This window comes from Labrus mixtus, chromosome 17, assembly GCF_963584025.1.
Source record: "Labrus mixtus chromosome 17, fLabMix1.1, whole genome shotgun sequence".
NCBI lineage: Eukaryota > Metazoa > Chordata > Actinopteri > Labriformes > Labridae > Labrus > Labrus mixtus.
The window spans coordinates 18,288,875-18,309,867 of NC_083628.1; the positions used below are offsets into that span (position 1 = coordinate 18,288,875).

The following is a 20,993-nucleotide window of genomic DNA, read 5'->3' on the forward strand; positions in this document are numbered from 1 at the left end:
ATGTTCAGTTTTACTGTGAAGGTGAGGATGTGTCAATAATTTCCCTCCAGCTCAAACAGCTCACTCCCAAAAGGTACACCATGAAAAACAAGTGATTAAATATGTCTCACTGTGCCAGATGAGTCATCTCCTTAATACAATATTTACAGTATATCAGAGGAGAGACGTCAGGATACAGGAGTGGTCCCCAACCTTCTTGCTGGCTCGTGGCCCCACTTTGACTTCACAAACCTCTGGTGACCCCCAGACATCCAAAAGGCAGACAGTTTTTTGCTCACATTATTCAATCAGGTCATAGTAGATGCAGTAAACGTTCATTTTTAGAGCACATTTAGGCTTAATTGTGGAGAGAGGAAGAAAGGCTGGGAGGAGATTTCTGCACAATGGATGACAGACAGAGAGCTCCTTGTTTTGGCTATGGCTCACATTGTCTTGTGTTCAATAATACACATTACATTTGTTATTGTTCAGTAATCACACGTTTCAGGCGACCACACACAGGGACAGCTACAGGAAAACAAACCCAGCTTTAGCCTGAAAACCAACATCCTGTTTGAGAACAATCTGGCCCCGTTACCATGTTTACATTAGCTTCCTGTATTTATCTGTGTCGCTGCCTTAATGCTAGCTTAATGCTAACGTATTTTAACGGGTTGTTTTTGTCGTCTCTGCTCCGTTAAGTTGAACAGCAGCAGCATTGGTGTGTTTTTATTCTGCCTGTCGCAACAAGTCCGGGCCTCACACTGGGCTCTATCTCCCTGTGTCACTAACACAGCGCTCTTAGCAGCAGGAGGCTAACAGGGTCAGAGGAAAGCAGCGGATTATCGGTCTTACTTGATTCGGGACCCCATCCTTGTTTGTCACCCCGCCGCGGTGTGTCTGCCTGCGGCGGATGTCAGTGCGCAGACGCGTCCGTCCGGAGGTGTTCGGTGATGCTAACCTGTCACACAGAGCTACACAGCGCCATGGTCCGTCTGCTCTACATCACAAGCGTAGATCACGTGCTGGCTCGCGAGGAGCGCTGGGACTTGTAGTTCTATTGTGAACAAACAAAACAATACCCATTGAACGAGCTCAGCGATGGAAACTACAACTCCCATAATGCATATCGGAGACGACGATTGAGTCTCGTGAGAAGAAGACGAAAAAGTTACCGTTATGTACCTTACCTGTGACAGTTATAAACTCAGGGATTTACCGAGATTTTTCAATGTTTAAATCCTGTTTTACTAAGAATTAAATTATATGTACCACAGAGACTATTAAATATGAAATTTATTAAAATATATAATCCACGAGAATACAGAAATGTGTCAATAATAAATGTACGTATTTGCATATTGAAGATAACAGCTAATTTTGCTCTTATTTATTGAAGTTAATAAGTTCCTATAGTTGTATTTTGGGTTGCAGACAAAGTCCGGAGACATAGTCCTCAATAAGATATGTAATATGATTAAGAGATGACATTTTTTTTCAGGGCTTTACACTTCAAAAAGAGCCTGAGGAAGATCTTTTGGATTGAGACGCTCCCCTGTTTAAAAGAAAGTCGCTCATTGGGAGCTGAACCCAAAACTCTACAATCTTTACTAACTCGGATGGAGAACTTTAAATAGGGTGAATTAGCCTAATGTGGGACAATTTTTGCATTTTAGAGTTCTGGGGTGTATTGCAACATGAAGCTATACATTAAATCCACACCCAGTACCACTCTGAAATCCCCAGGATGTCCCCTAATCAAACCCAAAGAGAAAATCCAGTTATCACACTCATTAAAGAAATAATATACATATCAGTAGTCTTAGTGCCAAATTGTCTCGGCCAATCTGCATTTGCTAATGTGGGACAGTGCTGTTCTAAATGTGGGACATTGAAAAGTCGATGTTAAAAGAAAGAAGAAATAAATCACCTTAATTCTAGTATGAAAACCTCTCAAGTCTGTCACACTCAAGTCTAAAATGTGCAATCCAATGTTCTGTAATTTTACCACTTACAATGTTATTGGTTTTACAAAACACTAAAAAAGGACAAAAATTGTTTTGATGCATTTAGTAGAAAGACAATAGGCTATTATATCATCATATCTGACAAGCAGAATGTAACGAACATTTTATTCCATACGTCTGTCCTGAACAAAAGAAATGCTTAGCCAACTAATACCAATACTATTTTGTTGACTAGTTGATTAATTGATTGACAAGTCTTCAAACTGGGGTTTTCCACAGAGAAATATGCAACATAACCAATTTAATCATATCTTCACCAGAGATGTACTAAGGTTTCTTACAAATATGTCATTCAGCATGGAAAAAACGACCAATAAGTCAACAAATAGCTCCATTAAACAGGAAACGCATACAATCATAACAGGCATATTTGAATGCAAAAAACTGTCCCACATTAGGCAAATCAACCTGTCCCACTTTAGGAAACATGTTTTGATCATTCTAATCTATGATTGGACATTTGAGAAGTCATGTTATTTTGATCACAACTTGTGTTAACCCTTAGTTTTATTGACTTTCATTTGTTGTAGGAAGATCTACACCCACTTGAGCTTAGGTGTCCCACATTAGGCGGTGTCCCACATTTGGCTAATTCACCATATCTAATTTTAAAATTAAAACGCAGAAAGAAGTTTGTTTCATACAGTTTGTGTCACATTTGTAAACGCTCCCCTATCATGTTTCATTAAACAATAGAGCCCTCCCACATGTGAGGAAGAGAGAGAGGGGGAGAGAGAGAGAGAGAGAGAGAGAGAGAGAGAGATGTGACGTTTGACCCACTTTCCAACAAACACTTGTGGCAGCCTCACCACAACTTCACTCTGCAGAGGTTTCACTCTTTGAAGTATCCCTCCTCTCATTCAGCCCGCGTGGCAGCAAACCACAGAGAGAGAGAGAGAGAGAGAGAGAGAGAGAGAGAGAGAGGGGGGGGGGTGACACTGGGGGAAGAAGGGGGTCTGTGCGTCGCTGTGTGGAGTTGCTCAACAACAGGGATCGATGTAACTCGCGGAAACTGATCCCCTTTCAAAACAGTTGCAGGACGTTATTGACTCCTCTGCAGGTAAGAGACACGAGCGCTCATTGTGAAGAAGTGTCCGTGGTGCGTTCAAAGACATGCAGAGTTTGTGCATGATTCAGCTTTGTTGACATGTATCTCTGTGTGAGCTCGTATGGACTGAAGCTCAGTGTGTTTACTGCTTAGCACGTAGAGCCAGATAAACTGTTAGAGAGAGAGAGAGAGAGAGAGAGAGAGAGAGACATATGGAAATGATATTTACCCGCTGCATGCAGCTCGGGACGGAAACGAGGCTGCACTGATTCCTGCTTTATGTTCTTATATTCGCAGTGTGAAACAAAGAGCTCCATAGTAGAAGAGACGTAGACGTTTATTTAAAAAAAAAAATCAGCTCAACATTGAGAGTGACATTTAACTCCAGCTGTTCACTGTGTCACAGTGTCAGTGGCGGTTCTAGACCACGTTTATTGAGGGGGCCAAACTGGGGCCATTTGTTTTGTCAGAGGGGAACATTAAACCCAGGTGAAAAAAAGACAAAGATGATCGCTTTAAAAATATATATATTTATGCCAAATAATAGCACACATCATTAAATACCATGATTCATATTTGTCCGGTTGTTGAGTCAAATACTGTGTTGTGTTATTAGGGGGGCTCTTCCTTTTGGAGGGGTGGCCACAGGGGGGACCAAGCTCAGGGGCACTGGCCCCTGTTGGCCCCTGCCTAGAACCGCCCATGCACAGTGTAAAGCTCAGCTGCTGTTTATCACGGCATGAGACATTTATTCACTCCAAGTGGGGTATAAATATTTAAAATCAGGACACTATAACAACATGTAACTTTCCCACCTTAAAACAGTCGTTTCAAAGGTCGATGTTATAGCACGATAACCGTCTCTCTCTAGTCCACAGAGCGGCCCAATCACCTGTTTACCGCAGGATGTAACTCTCTCCTAGATGAAATGGAATGCACCTTTACCCGTCTAAGATGAGGAGGTGTAACAGCTCTGTGTATTAAATGACAGTTGCACTCAGCGACCTTCGGTGGGCGCCAAATCGGACTAAACTGAATTCCTACATATTGTTGATTTAACATCTGTTGTTACTATGACAACTAGAGACACATTCAGCTGAAATTCCCCGGTAAACACGGTCACTCTTTACACCATAACACCAGCAAAAAACCCCTCTGCTCGTCATCGTCCTCCAAGTTATCACACCTTTTTAAAACCGTCACCATGACAACCGAGGACGTGACGCCTACTAGGAGCTAGGTGTAAGATTTAAGGTGAAACTTCTCGCTCCGTTGGAACTTTGTCAGCTGGTGAAACACCTTAAATGTTAGCAGACGTAAACTCCGTCCTGAATTAAACATTATTTTAAAACTGGACTTCAAGCCGCTGACACGGAGAAACAGACTGCTTTGATAATGAACAAGTAAAATCATCACACACACACACATTCCCGTGCAGTGTAAAAGCAGACCCTGCCGTGTGTGTGTGTGTGTGTTTGTGTGTTGCTGGTATGTCGGTGTTTGTGTGTTTAAGTGAACATGACATGCATCACATGCTGCAGCAGCGTGGTGAACGCTCTCTGCAAGATGTGTGTGTGTGATGTGTGTGTGTGTGTGTGTGATGTGTGTGATGTGTGATGTGTGTGTGTGTGATGTGTGTGTGTGTGTGTGTGTGTGATGTGTGTGATGTGTGTGTGTGTGTGTGTGATGTGTGTGTGTGTGATGTGTGTGTGTGTGTGGTGTGTGTGATGTGATGTGTGTGTGTGTGTGTGATGTGTGTGTGTGTGTGTGTGGTGGGTGGGCGTGTTACGAGGATGCCTGGGCACACAAGGTCACATATCTGTCTAAAATTAGTCACGTGTCAGCGATGACAGGGAGCCAGTGTCCTGTGTGACTGGGGGGACTGGGAGGACTGGGGGGACTGGTCGGTGCTGCTCTGACGTTCTTATCTGCAGTTTTATGTTTCCAGTTTCTCTGAAATGAAAAACAAACTTGCAGCTGAATTTGGCGGTCTGGTGAACTAATTAATGGATGTAAATTATTCTTCTTTGTTGGTTGTAAACTTTTTAATGGGTGGGTCATTTGGATCTTTTTTGCTAACTTGAGGGGTTTAGTTTAACCCTGAAAGTCTTGACCTGATCTGAGGCTGATGGGATGAAGAGGCTGATGCAGAATGTGTTCGACTGGAGGACGGCTGATGACGTGATGATCTGTGAAGACTCAGGGAGGTGGAGGGTCGCATGTATCGACGGCATGAATGAACTGGAGGTAGAGGAAGCCGTATTTTAAAAAGACAGCAGCTATATGATTGGCTAACAGGAGGGAGTGGAGCAGTGCCACCGGGCAGATGTGACCAGGTGTTGTGAACAGCTGACGATAACAGGAACCTGTGTGATAGCGTGGAGGAGTGCATGTGACCCCTTAGTGATCAGTTGGTTCTGTGTGATCACAGACTGAATATGAGAAATGGACGTGACACCACCTGTTGCAATGTGAATCACAGCTTTGAATTTAAGACCCTCGCCATCTTGGTTTAGGTGCCAGAAGTGACCATATATGGGGCTACCTGTGATTGACGACTTGTCAATCACAGGTAGCCCCGCCCTAACGCCTCTCCTGCTTTCTGGTCTCTGTATCTCTTTTGAGACTGCTCCCCTGTCATCACATCTCATTTGGTGTAATATTTCGATGGCGTGATATTGGTGTCACACTGAGTTTGGGCGTGGCGGAAGCGCGAGAGAGCACGGCACAGCTGGAGCTCCACATACACACCCAGTCAGACATGCACACACACACACACACACACACACAGCCTCTGTTACTACCTCTGAAGACTGTAAATTGTTCTGCATCCATTAACATAAAGAATAATAATAATATAAATTCCTGAGAGGATGACTAATGACCACAAGCGACTTCTTGATCCGTCCAGTGAAGAGACAGCTGTGTCATGTTGAGAAATTAAAACTGATCTGAAAGCTTCTAAAAGGAAGTAGAGAGCGCGAGAGGTGACTAACCAAAGAGATATTTTTGAGGCAGAGAACAAGGAACTCAGTGTTTGAACACGCTGCAGTCAGAGAGGACGGAGAAGTCTGAAGGCTCATAAGGTAAGGGCCGGCTGTTTATCATCCACGTTTGAATTCTAAAACTAAGAGGAGCGTGAGGTTATTAATTCATTATGTTTGATCATCAGCAGAGACTCTTTGTCCTCAGAAATTAAAATGGTGTCCTTCACATATTGACGAGGTGATGAGTCACTCGGAGGATGTGATTCTGCAAACTTCTGCAGCGCTCGCTCGGTACAGTCTGACCTTGTTTGGCGTCTGCAGCACATGAACCATGTGATTCAGTTTGTTCACGTCTCACAGCAGGTGTGTTCCCCCCCCCCCCGAGCCTTTAGGTGTGATAAGCTTCAGAGTCCAGTCTCTGTGTGTGTGTGTGTGTGATGTGGTCTCAACACCTGGCACTACTTTAGGCACACACTCGTCCGCTTTTTCGGTCAGATTTAATTCATTTTATAAAGAAAATGTAAAGCTCTGTCTCCTCCTCACCATGTCTTCAGTGTGTGAAAACCTTTAGAGCAGCTTCACAGGATCTCATTTATCTGATACTGGTGTCACTAAAAAACCTCATCTCAGCCTTGTTTCAGCTGCTGTCTCTTTAAGCCCCGCCTCCTCAGGTGCCCACTTTCTTCTGAACGCTGCAGGGCTGCCAGGGGAGAGCCCTGTAAAGGCACTGACACACCGAGGAGGTCGTCGGCCGTCTGTCCTAGTTGGACCGTCTGTGAGCGGTCCTCGCCCGAGTCTTTGCGGTGTGTTCTAGTTCAACTTTTTGGCCAAGACAAGAGGCGACGCTACAGGCGGCCTTCGTTCCACTAGCTCTTTGCCGTCTGGTTGGTCCTAAGAGGTTTCAGCGGCTTACGTCGAGGCTTGAAGTCGTCTGGGGAAAGCCTTGGTTTCATATCGGGGAACTATGGTGTGATTTGCAGAACAAGCCGTTTAGCGCCCTCTGCAGACTCATCAGGAACAGCCCTTGCCTCTGAATCTGAACGTTTGACTTAAGGCCTTACAGGAAAGATTTTTTTCCACATGAACTAGAGCAACAGAGACAGAAGAGGTGGGAGGAGACACGGATGAAGACGGGACGACTGGAGTGACTTGAGTCTGCAGGAACACGAGCGGTGTGAGGACACTGTGGGAAGAGGAGCTGAATATGTGAGGAAACAAAGAACAGATTGAGGCGATGACTCTTCACGTCTGTGTTACTTGTTTCTCTGCTCCGACAATACGAGATAAAGAAATGTCAAATATTCACATAATGACTAACAGAGACCGGAGCTGCTGAGAGAGGAGGCGATGAGACAGGATGAACGTCTGTGAAACATGAGCGTTAGTCTCACAGATTACTTTATTAAAACGAGAAACAGAGAATTCAAATTTTAGTTCCTGTGTGTGTGTGTGTGTGAGAGTGTGTGTGTGTGTGTGTGTGTGTGTGTGTGTGTGTGTGTGTGTGTGTGTGTGTGTGTGTGTGTGAGAGTGTGAGAGTGTGTGTGTGTGAGAGTGTGAGAGTGTGTGTGTGTGTGTGTGTGTGTGTGTGTGTGTGTGTGTGTGTGTGTGTGTGTGTGTGTGTGTGTGTGTGTGTGTGTGTGTGTGTGTGTGTGTGTGTGTGTGTGTGTGTGTGTGTGTGTGTGTGTGTGTGTGTGTGTGTGTGTGTGTGTGTGTGAGAGTGTGAGTGTGTGTGTGTGTGTGTGTTTTTGTTTTTATGTGTGTGTGTTTTTGTGTGTGTGTGTGTGTGTGTGTGTGTGTGTGTGTGTGTGTGTGAGTGTGAGTGTGAGTGTGAGTGTGAGTGTGAGTGTGTGTGTGTTTTTGTTTTTATGTGTGTGTGTTTTTGTTTTTGTGTGTGTGTGTGTGTGTGTGTGTGTGTGTGTGTGTGTGTGTGTGTGTGTGTGTGTGTGTGTGTGTGTGTGTGTGTGTGTGTGTGTGTGTGTGTGTGTGTGTGTGTGTGTGTGTGTGTGTGTGTGTGTGTGTGTGTGTGTGTGTGTGTGTGTGTGTGTGTGTGTGTGTGTGTACTGTAAAGTTCTCTTATTTTCTTGTCATTTTCGACACATTTTTTAGTCCGGTTGATTTATTTCTCCGTCACGCTCTGACAGCTCTGGAAAAAAATCTGTCCCAGCATGCTTTGTGCAGGAGGCAAGAAGTTGTTTTCACACATGCACCTCATGGCGGGAGACTCCCCGTTAAACGGGAGGACGGGGCTCAGGAGGCGGGACATGACGTTAAAAGAACGACGCAGAGGTGACGGATGAAGCAACAGAGTCTGATGTCATGATGACAGGTTTTTATCTTTAAACCGTCGCGTTGTGTTCAGTTTGATATTTTCACAATGTCTAAAGAGAGGAAGAGAACATCCTGTTGAACAGACAACATGATGAAGCCGTTTAATGACGTGATCACACTGTGTGCACACAGTCGATTGTCGTGCACCAGTTGCAGGTTACTGACGCCGTCACGCTTCCTTGCAGTGAATTGTGATGAATATTTCCCGCTGCAACTCAGCCTCGACTTCACACCTAAAACTGACTCGGAGGCTGGATGGAAAAATCCGTCTGTCTGAGTTTTGTGAAAGTGTGAAATCTCCGTCAAGATCCTCACACCTCTGAGCCTTCAGTTTATTTTAAAAATGAAGAATCTTCCTCCCACCAGTTATTCAGAAATGTCTTAACACTCACCATCAGACAGAGGGAGGGGAAACAGCTGCTTAAGTTATTCGGAGTTTAGATAAAAAGGCGAGGAAGTGTAACCTGAGAAACCTCTGTGTGGGTTCAACATCATGTTCAATAACAAAGGACAGGATTTGTTAAGTTCCCCTAAATTGCTAAAAAGAAAATGGAGAGGGGAAAGTTTAAACTAAGGAGCCGATGGTTTCTTGATACGAAGCTTGAATTAACAAATACAGAAAAGCTTTAAAGTTCTCAGTACAAGCATCACTCCACTGAAGGAGAAAAAGGAAAAGGTCTGGTTTCCAGCAGACTGATCCTGCACACACAGAACTACGAGACATTGACCACACTGCCTTATCCCTCCTGCTAAATAGGAGGGGAGAAACTGAACATGTAAATAAACTTATGACATGAAAATCCTTCCCTAAATATCACGAACAGAATCCACCACACAGACGTCAATCTTTAACCTTTATATTACCTAAGTGCTTTGTGACCAGTATGGAGAAATGAAGTTTCAGAGGAGAGCTTCTCTTTTTGTTCTTGTGTCAGATGAATGTCAACAATTCTTCAGAAACTCTGCAACGAGGACGTGAAGGTGAAGAAATCCAAAAGACGTCAACAAAAACAAAACGACAGACTGAAACTGAATCACTTTTTTTTTTTATCTCATCAAGCTATTTCAAGTGTTGGTGGAATTAACCAAAACATCTTAAATTCACCGATTTCTTCTACGTGTTTCACCTGTAGCTTCCTCAGGTTCGCCCAGCAGCAAACCTTTGTATGTTCCTGCACCCGGCCGCCACCTGAGAACGAGGTGATCGGGGTTCCCTGTTGGTCGATTGTCTCAGGGTCGCATCAAGGTCCAAGAAAAACAGATTTTTTTAAAATGACTTTTGAACTGAAGCTTCTCTGTTTCCTCATGTCAGTGAGGCTTCAAAAAGAAAGGTCATGGTCAGGGACCGGTGGGTGATTTCACTTCTCCTAGTCTGTGGTCAGATGATGCATTGATGTGCAACAGATGGAGGAGTAAAAACGAGCCTCCATGTGAGAGGAAGCGATCCTTGTTTTTTAAAATTAAGATCCTAAAACGTTGTTTCAGTGGATGAATCACCTGAGGCTGAAGTGAAAGATCATGAGTTAGAAACGCAGTCCGTCCTCCCTGTGAGGCTCCGAGACGAGGACATCCTGTGGTTTGTTTGAGACTTTAAACACATTAAGGATCATCAGTTTGGTGACTTAGATCTTTTTCATGTAATGAAACCGTCCCAGCCTCAGGCCGTGTCTCTGTACGATCCCCCGTGTTGATCTTTCCTCGCTCTTTTATGAGGCTGCTCTTAAAAAACTTACGACCTCTGTCAGGGAGAGACTGAATCAGAGCCCTGTTAGAAGATGTTTTTATATTTTACATCTTCAAACTTTGCACAATGGATCACTGAATCATAGGATTATAAAAAAAAAACATAAATCAAAAGGTGTTTGTTTTGAATCTTTTTGGGAGTTTGTTTTTTTCTTCTTCTGCAGGATTCAGAAGAGGTCTTTGAGTAAACCTGCAGAACGATCAGTCCGGTCTGTGCTGAGAGATTTAACAGCCTTGGATGCAAACAGCGGCACAGAGCTTGTTAGCACAGTTAGAGCAGCGTGGTGTGTGTGTGTGTGTGTGTGTGTGTGTGTGTGTGTGTGTGTGTGTGTGTGTGTGTGTGTGTGTGTGTGTGTGTGTGTGTGTGTGTGTGTGTGTGTGTGTGTGTGTGTGTGTGTGTGTGTGTGTGTGTGTGTGTGTGTGTGTGTGTGTGTGTGTGTGTGTGTGTGTGTGTGTGTGTGTGTGTGTGTGTGTGTGTGTGTGTGTGTGTGTGTGTGTGTGTGTGTGTGTGTGTGTGTGTGTGTGTGTGTGTGTGTGTGTGTGTGTGTGTGTGTGTGTGTGTGTGTGTGTGTCCTGAAACCAGAGTCATTGCAGGAGGCCCAGTTTGCACTTCTGACATTTTACCAATGAGTGTAGCTGAGGAGGTGAAGGTGAACACATGAACACTTTGAGCTGAGTCATCAGAAGAGGGGGGGGGATAATGCCTGTAATGTTTTAGGGTGAGGACAGAGGAGACGTTTTCACAGCTAATCGTGGTGAAAACAAGTCATCAGGTCTTGGCAGAGTAACCGGGGGGAATCACAAACTTAATGATGTTGTTTCTGTAGAAAAGTCTGCAGAGGAGGAGACACGGGATCTCTCTCAGATGACTCAGATAGTCATGAGAAGGTCACCAGCTCACAGTATCAGAGATCTGGTTGTGTGGAAATGGCGTTTTATTTATTTTTTAATTTCCAGTTAAAACTGCAGAAAAGGGACAAAGTGCCTCAGCCTCCTCCTGTTGACCAGGATGAAGCCCTACTGTCACGCAAACTTCAGGTCACCCCTTCACAAGTCAGTGCCCAAGTTGTGCCACACCAGTCCTTAAAGTCTGGACCCGCACCCCTGCCCACTGGGTCTGTTCCTGGAGCGTGGGCGCAGCCAGAGCAGCGGTATACAGGGGTTCACAAGATCACAGGAGAACTACAAAATCACGCGGGAATACAGAGAAGAACGTGAAAACAACCTGTTAACTTTGTGTTTCTGAGGATGATTTGGAGGCAGTCTGTCCTCGTGGTTTTCTTTGCGTTCTACTCCGTTCAGTTTTTCACGCATTCCTCACGTGGGAACATGAGCCCGAGGTGACAGGGGGCCTCGGAAATGTCAGGACTGAATGTCAACGGAGCTTGAAGTCATTAGGAACAGTTCAGAGAAGTTTTTACAAGTTTAATTTACTCTGAAAAAGAGTTTAGCAGAAACTCTCTCAGGAGGTCAGCGTTCGAGCGAGAAGACGGTAAAGCTCTGAGTGAACTTGTTTTTATATCTACACATACGTGCACGCATGACATCGACCTCGTGTATCCTGTGGTCGTTTGCAGCGTTGGTTGTGCACATCCTCAAAAATGTGCGCAACACGTCTGCGAGATGGAATATGCATATAACCACTAGGAGCAGTGTGGAGTTGTACGGTGGAGGATAGTTTTTGAAGAAAAGCTAACAGATCAAGTCCTCAACTATGCCATGTTTGTTTACATTACAACATGCAAATCTGGAATCTCTATTTGGACAGTTTGATTTGTTTATGTGGAGCTCCCTCTAGAGGAATCCTCCAGTAACACACATTGTCTATGTGAACGCATGGTTCAAAGGCGAGTTTGTTTGAGCCTTAAGTGAATATTTGCTGATTTCCAAAGGAGGGAAAACAGCATTATTGGTTTCAGTATGTCAAAATGTGGATATTTTTTCTATATGACGTTTTTTGTATATGACAGGCTGTTTGGATATTTTCCCTTCATGACATCACAAAGGGCAGTAACCCCTCCCCCAGGTGGGTGACACTCCCACAGCTAGGTGTTTGTTCTGCCCTCTGAGTCTGCCTTCTCACCGTAAACAATGCGAGAAAGCCCGAGTACACCCAAGCCCTTCCAGAGAGGGGGCGTGGTCAGACACAGCTCATTTACATATTTAAAGCTACAGACACAGAAACAGCCTGTTCTGAGCAGGGCTGAAATAGAGGGGTTTATAGACATGATCAAATACAGGATCAGAGTGGATTTAGAACAAGAAACTTCACACACATGTTTTGAGGAGCTCTGAACTTATTTACACTGATTGAAGAGGAGGAGAATATGTGACCTTTAACCTGTTGATAGGGAGACATGCACAAATACATTTTGATACCCAAATTTAAAGTGTGCAGGAGTTTTGCTTGCAATTTTTTTTTTTTTACAATTTTAAAAAAGAAACGCTATTTATTGGTTGCTCAGGATTTCTATTTTTTTCTTGCAGAAGTATCATGTCATCATTCTGTGTTTGGTGTTGTGACACCTCAGTCATTTCCTTCACCTTATTACCCGTCACACTCACAGTTTCCGTGTTGGTCATCATTCTGAAAGTTTGAGTCGCACGACAGAGAGCAAGCAGGTGGCATCTCATCCTGCCACACGTGCTTCCTGCTCTGATTCAGACCCATGTGGGCTGCACGCTGCCTGTTTCCGCCGGCAGGTCTCTGAGCTGTCTGATTTTTATCTTTTGTTCTGTTGCAGTGGTCTCCGGTTGTGATGCCATGATGGAGGCTCAGAACAACAACCAGCCGACGTTAGACAACCTGAACAACCTGTACAAGCTGGCTGCTCAGGACGACCAGGTAAAGAACCCCAGTGTTTTATTAAGATGTGCATATTTAAAGCCTATCTTTAACTCTGAAGTATGTTTATAATAAATATGCATTTGTGTTAACAGCCTCCTCCTACGGGCAGCAAAAGTTATTTTCTAAATTGTATTATTACATCTTAAACATGCTTCACTGCTCACTTTTCTTATGCTTTGTTGTGTTTTTCAGAAGAACATGTCCGGCCGTAAGTTCTGCTGCTCGATGTCGAACTTTCAGATCGAGAAGAAGATCGGCCGGGGTCAGTTCAGTGAGGTGTATAAAGCCACGTACCTGCTGGAGGGTCAGCTGGTCGCTCTCAAGAAAGTCCAGGTACAAGAGTCCGCACCTCTACTGATTTATACTGCTACAAAAATTATACTGCTTTTTTTCATGTTAACTCGTACAGTGTTGTGCTACTTCGTCGTTTTCTTTTACACTCTGGAACTTTCTAAACAATATCGAGAGTGCATGTGTGAAAACAGCTTCTGTTTTTTTATCACTTTTCCTGTTCGGTGGTTACCGTGCCGATCCCAGCTGTCATTTGACGAGAGGCGGGGGTTACACCCTGGACTGGTCACCAGCCAATCACAGGGCTGACATATGAGACAGACATCCAGCCACACTCACATTCACTCCTACGGGGAAATCTAGAGTCACCAGTTAACCTAACATAGTAAAGTGTATTTTGCTTCATATGTGACCTTTAATTTATCTTTTATTTTGTTGCTTCAGATCTTTGACATGATGGACGCCAAGGCTCGTCAGGACTGCGTCAAAGAGATCGACCTGCTCAAGGTGAAGAGATGTCATGTTCAGCTCCCTTTAAGAGGAACAATCATCCTCTACCTTTAGACAGATTTAAAGCTCCTCTATTGGTCCAGATGTCAGGTGTGTGTGTAAACGGTACTTTTCTCCTGCTGTGTCGTCTGCAGCAGCTGAATCATCCCAACGTGATCAAATACCTCGACTCCTTCATTGAAGACAACGAGCTCAACATCATCCTGGAGCTCGCCGACGCAGGAGATCTGTCCCAGATGATCAAGGTCAGGAGTTAGATTAAAGGGAAAGTCCGGGGTTTTTGAAGTGGGGCTGTATGAGGTACTTGTGTCAATAGTAACTTTATGGGGGTTAGATTTATTTATTACACATACTTCTAGTAGCAGCCAAGAAGGCAATAACACTGAACTGGCTTAAGAGAGAACCCCAACCCACGAGTCTTGGAAATGAGTTGTCAAAGGAATTGACATAATGTAAAAGATAACTTTTAAAATAAGACTGCAAAATTCCTTGACAGATGGTTTCCATGGCAACAAGTGATGGAGGATGTTTAGATACATGTGGGCAAGGGAAAATGTGGTGATATCTTCATTTATTAAAATATATACTGAATAGGGGATGTATGGAAACACTATTGTGGTTGCAAAAACTCAAATTAAATCATGGTTATGTCATTAGTGATGTGTATGTCACTTTTTGTTTTGTTCTGTTTTGTTTTCAGTGTGTGTTGGTTTCTTTTATGTGGGTTGCTTGTTTTTTGTTGCTTTATTTTTCTCTATTGCAAAAGAAATTTGGGCAAAATAGTAACTTTATTAGCCAACGGAGATGTCGGTCAGGCACCAGAGATAGACTCCACATCGCTGCAGGCAGAGTCGTTTGAACCACATGATGGGACAGCTGGGATCGGCTCTCCAGTCCCCCCCGCGACCCCAAACAGAAAAAAGCGTTATAGATAATGGATGGATGGAGGAAAGGTGCTATATAAATAAACTTGCCTTGCCTTATCTGCACCACCAGGTCCTCCCCTCCCATCCTTCTCCCTCTCTCTCTCTCTCTCTCTCTCTCTCTCTCTCTCTCCATCTGTGGGACATTTATCCTCTGTTAACTCCGTCAGAGTTTCCTCAGGTATCCACAGTTGGCGCCGTGTCATAGTCGCTGTAGTCTTTTTTTGTTTGTTTGTTGTTTGTTTGGAAGCCTGCAGTAACAAACAGCGGATCGGTGCGCTGCAGGTGGAGGAACACGTCTGTGGTTTGCTGGAGTAGACTTGCTGACTGAAAGTAAAGAGCTGAGATTGTTTTGAATATTTTTTTCTTAAAATTAGCAAGGTTATGTGGCACAAACAGCCCCGCCTGCAGCGCTGTATTAGCTAGCTTCATTGCCTGCACTCCAGCCGCTCTCTCCTTAAAGGGGCCGAGCTGACCGACATCTCAAAGGGTTAATAAACTCACTATTGACAAGAACCTCATTCAGCATCGCTTCAAAAACACTGAACTACCCCTTTAATAAAACCATATTTTATCTGCTCAGTTTCTTGTTGTGTACTCACAGTCCCCTCCTTCCTGTGTTCAGTACTTTAAGAAGAAGCGGCGGCTCATCCCAGAGAGGACGATCTGGAAGTACTTTGTGCAGCTCTGCAGCGCTCTGGAGCACATGCACTCACGCAGGGTGATGCACCGCGGTAAAAAAAACGACATCAGTGTCACTCCTCTTACTCCTCATTTACACAAACATGCAGCCTCTCATCTCTGCTGATGTCATGAATCATCTCATCCGTCCTCCTGCTCCTCCGCTCATGATTTCATCTCTGTTCTTATTTTCTGCGTTCAGTTTTAAAACGACAGGAGCAGTGGACAGTTGTTGTAGAGTTCATTGAATAGTTTACATACCAGAAACAAGGCTGTCTCCATCTTCCTCTCAGACTGAAATCTTTGTGTCTTCGTGTTTTCACCAGATATTAAGCCCGCCAACGTGTTCATCACAGCCTCGGGGGAGGTGAAGCTGGGTGATCTGGGGTTAGGACGATTCTTCAGCTCCAAAACGACAGCAGCTCACTCCTTAGGTAACCCCAGTACACACACCGGTGCACAGAACATACATGTTCTTATTTAACATGTGAAAAAGATGATTTAGTGTGTGTGTGTGTTTCTGGGTGTGTCAGTGGGGACGCCGTACTACATGTCGCCCGAGAGGATCCATGAGAACGGCTACAACTTCAAGTCCGACATCTGGTCTCTGGGCTGCCTTCTGTACGAGGTGAGATCACGTTTATTCAAACTTTACTGACACTGAATGGTTAAGACCGATTAAAGAAATTATAGCGTCCCCTGGTGGTCGTAAAGCGTATTACACCCCTGAAACAACAACAAAAGTCTTTAACCATGGCGCTAACGCTACAAGAGCCTGACCAATCAGAGGCGTTCAGCGCTGCAGGCCCTGCCCCAAAAGTCCGTGGACCTTCAGAAAGTACTACCGAAACAGGACTTATACAGGTGATTTCAGCCGGTTGTCATGGTTACAGGACTTCAATCGCTTGGTATAAAGCAATGGAGGATCTGAATGGGGCAACTTATTAAAGCAACCGAAAAAGTGGGCGGTCACTTTTGGGCATCAACAAACCGCTGAAGACTTCCTCAAAGTCAGAGTCTGAAGACCCGAAACGTTTGTTACTGGGTTTTTGTTTTTCACCTTGAGCTGCGAGCACCTTTTGTTTCCGACCACTCGTGTCTTAGTTACAGAGATGATTGTTGTGAACTCATGCCGAGAGGACGCCCTGTGCACAGAACTCGACTGTTCATCTTTGCATCTCGGTTCACATGAGGGCAGGTAACATGAGCTTGACGGAAAAATAAGTAGATTCACCGCATGACAGCCCGAATTACTTCTGTAGTCTACAAACGTCTTGTGTCACCTGCACGGCTTCATCAGCTTCTCTCTGCACAGATAAGAACAGAAACTGTGAATATGATAACCTTCAAACATAATAACTTTTATTCTGAGTCAGGCTGCTCGTATTTCACTGGAATGCTGAGCTGTTATTGAGAAACACAAAGGACTGCCTGTCGTCTGTGCCAACAGAGAGCGACTGTGTAGCATCATGTGTTCAGCGTCCTGCTCATGTAGCCACTAAGGTTGTCAAAAAACGCTGCAGTGACCATTAACCCTTTACTGTCCAAAGCAGTCAGCACTGTGGGGTGACATGTGGAAATATATTTCAGGACGCATGCTCTTGGCGTTCTCAAGTCTGATACTCTTTTCCACCGGCCTCAATCTGTTTATTTTAGTTCACGATCAGGATTCAGTGACGCATGTGAATGTCTCATTACATCCAAAACATAATACACGAAACGCCGACACGATCAAAAAACGACATGCCGTCAATCCAGTTACCTGGTGAATCCTATTTCCAGCTGCACAGTCACCTTACGTTGTAAAGATATCAGAGAGAGGCTCCAGCAGTCTGGACGTTTTAAGGATGCTGGTTTGAGGGATAAACGTCCTCTTAAGAAGCGACGGCGTTTCGAGAAATGTCAAAGTTCGGGGGTGGGGACGAAAAAGTCTCTCATGCATGCCGTCTGCTTGTTTGTCCAGATGGCGGCGCTGCAGAGTCCGTTTTATGGAGACAAGATGAACCTGCTCTCTCTGTGTCACAAGATCGAGCAGTGTGATTACCCTCCGCTGCCAGGCGACCATTACTCAGAGAAGGTAAGAGCAACAGGACATAAAGACGTTTGATCTGAAGACACTCAGACGTGCTCACAGGGGGTCGACTCTTTAAGGTCACAAGCCGCCACGTTTGTTGTAAAGGTCAGGGGTGAACAGGGAGTCAAATGATTGGTCTTCTTAAGTTATAACAAATGAGTATTTTTGAATACTGAGATTTTTTTGTGCATTTTGACCTTTTGTATGTAAACTGCATTTTAGGTCACTGAAAACACCTTTTGTAAAAAAGAAGAAAATGGGTTTTGACACGGTGCTGGTGGCCTAGTGGTTAGTGCATGCACCCCATGCACAGAGGCTGTAGTCCTGTAAGCAGACGGGCCGGATTTAAAATCCAGCATGTGGTTCCTTTACCACATGTCATTCCTCTCTCATCCCTCTCTCCCTCTCTCTCCCCTTGATTTCTGAAAAGAAATACTTTGTACTTCAGGCTAACTTCACAGTTAGCACTGAAGCTAACAAGCTCTCTCTCCACAGCTGCGGGAACTGGTGAGCATGTGCATCAGCCCGGATCCAGACCAGCGCCCGGACATCGTCTTTGTGCTGCAGATCGCCAAACAGATGCACATGTGGACCTCCAGCACCTGAGGGGGCGGACTCTGCTCAGTCTGAGGACCTGAAGCACTGGGAGTCAGATCTGCCTGGTCTCACCTGGACGGGAGGGGAAACCACGGACAGACTTGACAGACTTGTAGAGTGGACGGCGGTGTTTCGACATCGCAGACACTTCTTTTGTGTCCTGGATGATGTGAGGAGGAGATGGGTGGTGTTACACGTTTTGAAGGTGGAGTTTATGAAGCCAGATCTGATCATGTGAGAGGAGGTCGGTGATCTGCAGAGGGTCTTTCTATCAAAGGTCACAGGGGTCCATTCCATGTTTAACCCCTGAGTGAGTGACAGGTGACGGTCTGTATTCATCACCCGTCTTATAATCACATCATACGTCTGCTTCATATCGTCAGACAGAGTGCTTCATGTAGACGACTGGATGGACCATTAGAGAACACTTCAGTTATCATGTCTGATTCTTTAATGCAGCTTTAATGATGTTCGCTTTCAGGGAGGAAACTAGCTTTAGAATATCTTCAGTAGGTAAGTCAGCAGGTCTGTCATCACGTTTAAGCTGATTCAGAGCATAGAACAGGAAGTAAACGTAAAAAAACAGAGCAACATTTGTATAATGATGTTGACACTTTAAACCTAAACGGAGTCGTGAAAGTGGAATAGTAAATAAAGACGACATAAGGGTTGTAAAAAAGATTTTGTCACCATAAAAGAATCCACCAATCAAACAGTAATTGAGCATTATGTAACTCTGACCCCTAGTGGTTAAAATGGGTACTGCAGTCCAAATTCTAAACATTGTAGAGAGCTGCCCCCCCCCCCGCCCCCTCCTCTCTAGAGTCAATGCTCACACAGGTCACCATGTGGTGAACACTGAAGCTTCAGTGTTTATCCAGCTCTGCATCGGTCTGTAAACCTTTCTGTGTTCTAACCTCTCTCCATTTTTCAAAAACATCTCCAATATTGATCCTAGTTTGAGCACGTTTCTGCTCGTGGAGCTTATTAGAAACATGCAGAGGCTTTTTAGGTCGGGTACAATCACTTCTATCTGAACCACTTCTCTTGCCCGTTTCCATCACTGCAACACCTGTTGACCTGATAACTGCTCTCATATCTGACAAACTGAGGGGCATCCAAAACGACCGTGTGGGGGGTGTCTTAAAACCGGCTACCTTCTCTGGTCCAAACAAATCCAGATCATTCAGGACCAGAATCTAAAGTTAGAAGGAGGACATACTGGAAAAACTTAAAATTCCGATCTTCAGTTATTAGTTAACCCAAAAGCTGCAGCGAGAGAGAGAGAGAGAGAGCACTGTCTGAATTTAACAAATAAGTTGGCAACATTTCCGTTCTAAAATCTTTTTTTAATACCATGTTTTAAAACAATACAAACTCTGTTGTTTTCATGATTGACAGTCTGGCTGCAGACCGCCTCTGTCGCAGCTGGAGATGCACCTAAAAATACCAAATCTTTAAAAACCTGTTTTTTTCAGAAGACAGAAATTGCAGCAAACTCCTGCAAGCTGTCCAATATGCACAAATACATCAAGTTGCCGGTTTCTTTGTACAATTCAGTCAGTGCGCAGGAGTTTTCTGGAATTTTTACTCATTAAAAACTAGAAATGACCCGTTATTGGATGCCCAGGACTTCTATTTTTGTTCCTGCGGTATCAAAAGAATAAACGACTTTCCTGATTACAAACACAGCTCATTGTGAAGAAATGTCGGTCTAAACTGAATGTCTGAGGCTCTCTGATGCAGTATAAGAATCATATATCAAACAGGGATGTGTCCTCAGACTGCCACAACGAGCTTTGTTTGTAATCAGGAGTCATTTATTTATTAGCTGTTTGACCTCTGACCCCTGTCCTTGAAGAGCACCTGATTCCTTAACACTTTTTGGCCCAGAGCAGCACCTGCTTCAACCTTCTTTTTTAATATAATCTGATGATGTATGTGATGACTCTTTCGATTATGGGTTTACAGTCCCTCTGAGCTCTCGTCTCTCTGGGTTTCTGAATAGAACTGGAGCGTTTTATAAACTCTGAGACTGTGCAAACATCGAACATTATTCTCAGTCTATTTTGAATTATTTGACTATTTTTAAGTCGTCTGTACAGTGAACCCTGAAGTATCTGCAGCATCCGCCCCTGACTCTTTGAATTAGAGACGTACTAGAGGAACTTAGCTCCATGATGGTAGTTGGGGTTGTTTCAGGTTTTCAGTTTTTATAGAAAATAAAAACCAGAATCCAGTGTTTAAATGAGTGGATACCTGATCTACTGTTACTGTGAAGGTGTAAACTCCAGAGACGTGAGACGCTGTGAAAATGTTTGAAAATGTCCTCATGTAAGGAGCAGATCTGATGCACAGTACATTATCTTATTTACATGTTAAAGGTCACATATCATCCTCCTCTTCAGTGTAAATAAGTCTCAGAGCTCCTCAAAACATGTGTGTGAAGTTTCTTGTTCTAAATCCACTCTGATCCTGTATTTGATCATGTGTATAAACCCCTCTATTTCAGCCTTGCTCAGAACAGACTGTTTCTGTGTCTGTACCTTTAAATATGTAAATGAGCTGTATCTGACCACGCCCTCTCTCTGGAAGGGCTTGGGTGGCTCTGTCTTTCTCTCTCCATGTCCTATTGTTTACGGTGAGAAGGCAGACTCAGAGGGCAGAACAAACACCTAGCTGTGGGAGTGTCACCCACCTGGGGGAGGGGCTACTGCCCTTTGTGATGTCATGAAGGGAAAACCTCCAAACGGCCTGTTTGAGCACACATTTTCTGTAAAGTGGAGCAGGCAGAAGACAGAGAGGATGGACTTTTCTCATCATTGGGGGGTTTGTAGACAGACTAGAGACACCTTAAGAGTTAGAGAAACATGGTGAAGTGGACTCTGCTCATCTTTTATTGAACTGTAACTTTGTGTTTAGAAATGATGTCATACTCAGCTCTGTGTTTTGAGCAT

At 44.3% G+C, this 20,993-nt stretch overlaps 3 protein-coding genes and 1 long non-coding RNA gene across 7 annotated transcripts in view; 2 read left to right on the forward strand and 2 right to left on the reverse strand.

The window, feature by feature from the left end:
• dennd1a (DENN/MADD domain containing 1A) overlaps positions 1-992 on the reverse strand; it is a 168,485-nt gene extending 167,493 nt beyond the window's left edge. For all 3 annotated transcript variants that reach the window (XM_061061404.1, XM_061061403.1, XM_061061402.1), the window contains exon 1: positions 835-992. In XM_061061404.1, coding sequence (XP_060917387.1) covers positions 835-851 — 17 coding nt within the window. In that variant the 5' untranslated portion in view covers positions 852-992. The remainder of the gene's footprint in view (positions 1-834) is intronic.
• Positions 1-20,993, forward strand: part of LOC132992231 (uncharacterized) — a 154,236-nt gene that overhangs the window by 125,455 nt on the left and 7,788 nt on the right. The window lies entirely within an intron of this gene.
• nek6 (NIMA-related kinase 6) lies at positions 2,789-19,437 on the forward strand. 2 transcript variants are annotated; one of them, XM_061061417.1, is made up of 10 exons: positions 2,789-3,066; positions 12,857-12,957; positions 13,153-13,293; positions 13,696-13,758; positions 13,896-14,006; positions 15,310-15,418; positions 15,692-15,799; positions 15,899-15,993; positions 17,329-17,442; positions 17,935-19,437. In XM_061061417.1, exons 2-10 carry the CDS (start codon positions 12,877-12,879, stop codon positions 18,043-18,045), a joined length of 933 nt encoding a protein of 310 aa, XP_060917400.1. In that variant the 5' UTR covers positions 2,789-3,066; positions 12,857-12,876; the 3' UTR covers positions 18,046-19,437. The 2 variants fall into 2 exon arrangements, with proteins under 2 accessions (XP_060917400.1, XP_060917401.1); XM_061061418.1 differs by lacking the exon at positions 2,789-3,066 and adding an exon at positions 4,954-6,139 and having other exon boundaries at positions 12,855-12,957.
• The window catches only part of ajm1 (apical junction component 1 homolog), a 142,316-nt gene continuing 128,158 nt past the window's right edge, over positions 6,836-20,993 (reverse strand). The window contains exon 3 of the mRNA XM_061061401.1: positions 6,836-6,897. The gene's annotated coding sequence lies outside the window, so the exon portion shown is untranslated. The remainder of the gene's footprint in view (positions 6,898-20,993) is intronic.

Coding starts and splice junctions, on each gene's coding strand:
- nek6 (XM_061061417.1), top strand. CDS start 12,877: ATGATGGAGGCTCAGAACAACAACCAGCCGACGTTAGACAACCTGAAC. Junction 12,958..13,152: donor TGGCTGCTCAGGACGACCAG/GTAAAGAACCCC, acceptor TGTGTTTTTCAG/AAGAACATGTCCGGCCGTAA. Junction 13,294..13,695: donor TCGCTCTCAAGAAAGTCCAG/GTACAAGAGTCC, acceptor TTGTTGCTTCAG/ATCTTTGACATGATGGACGC.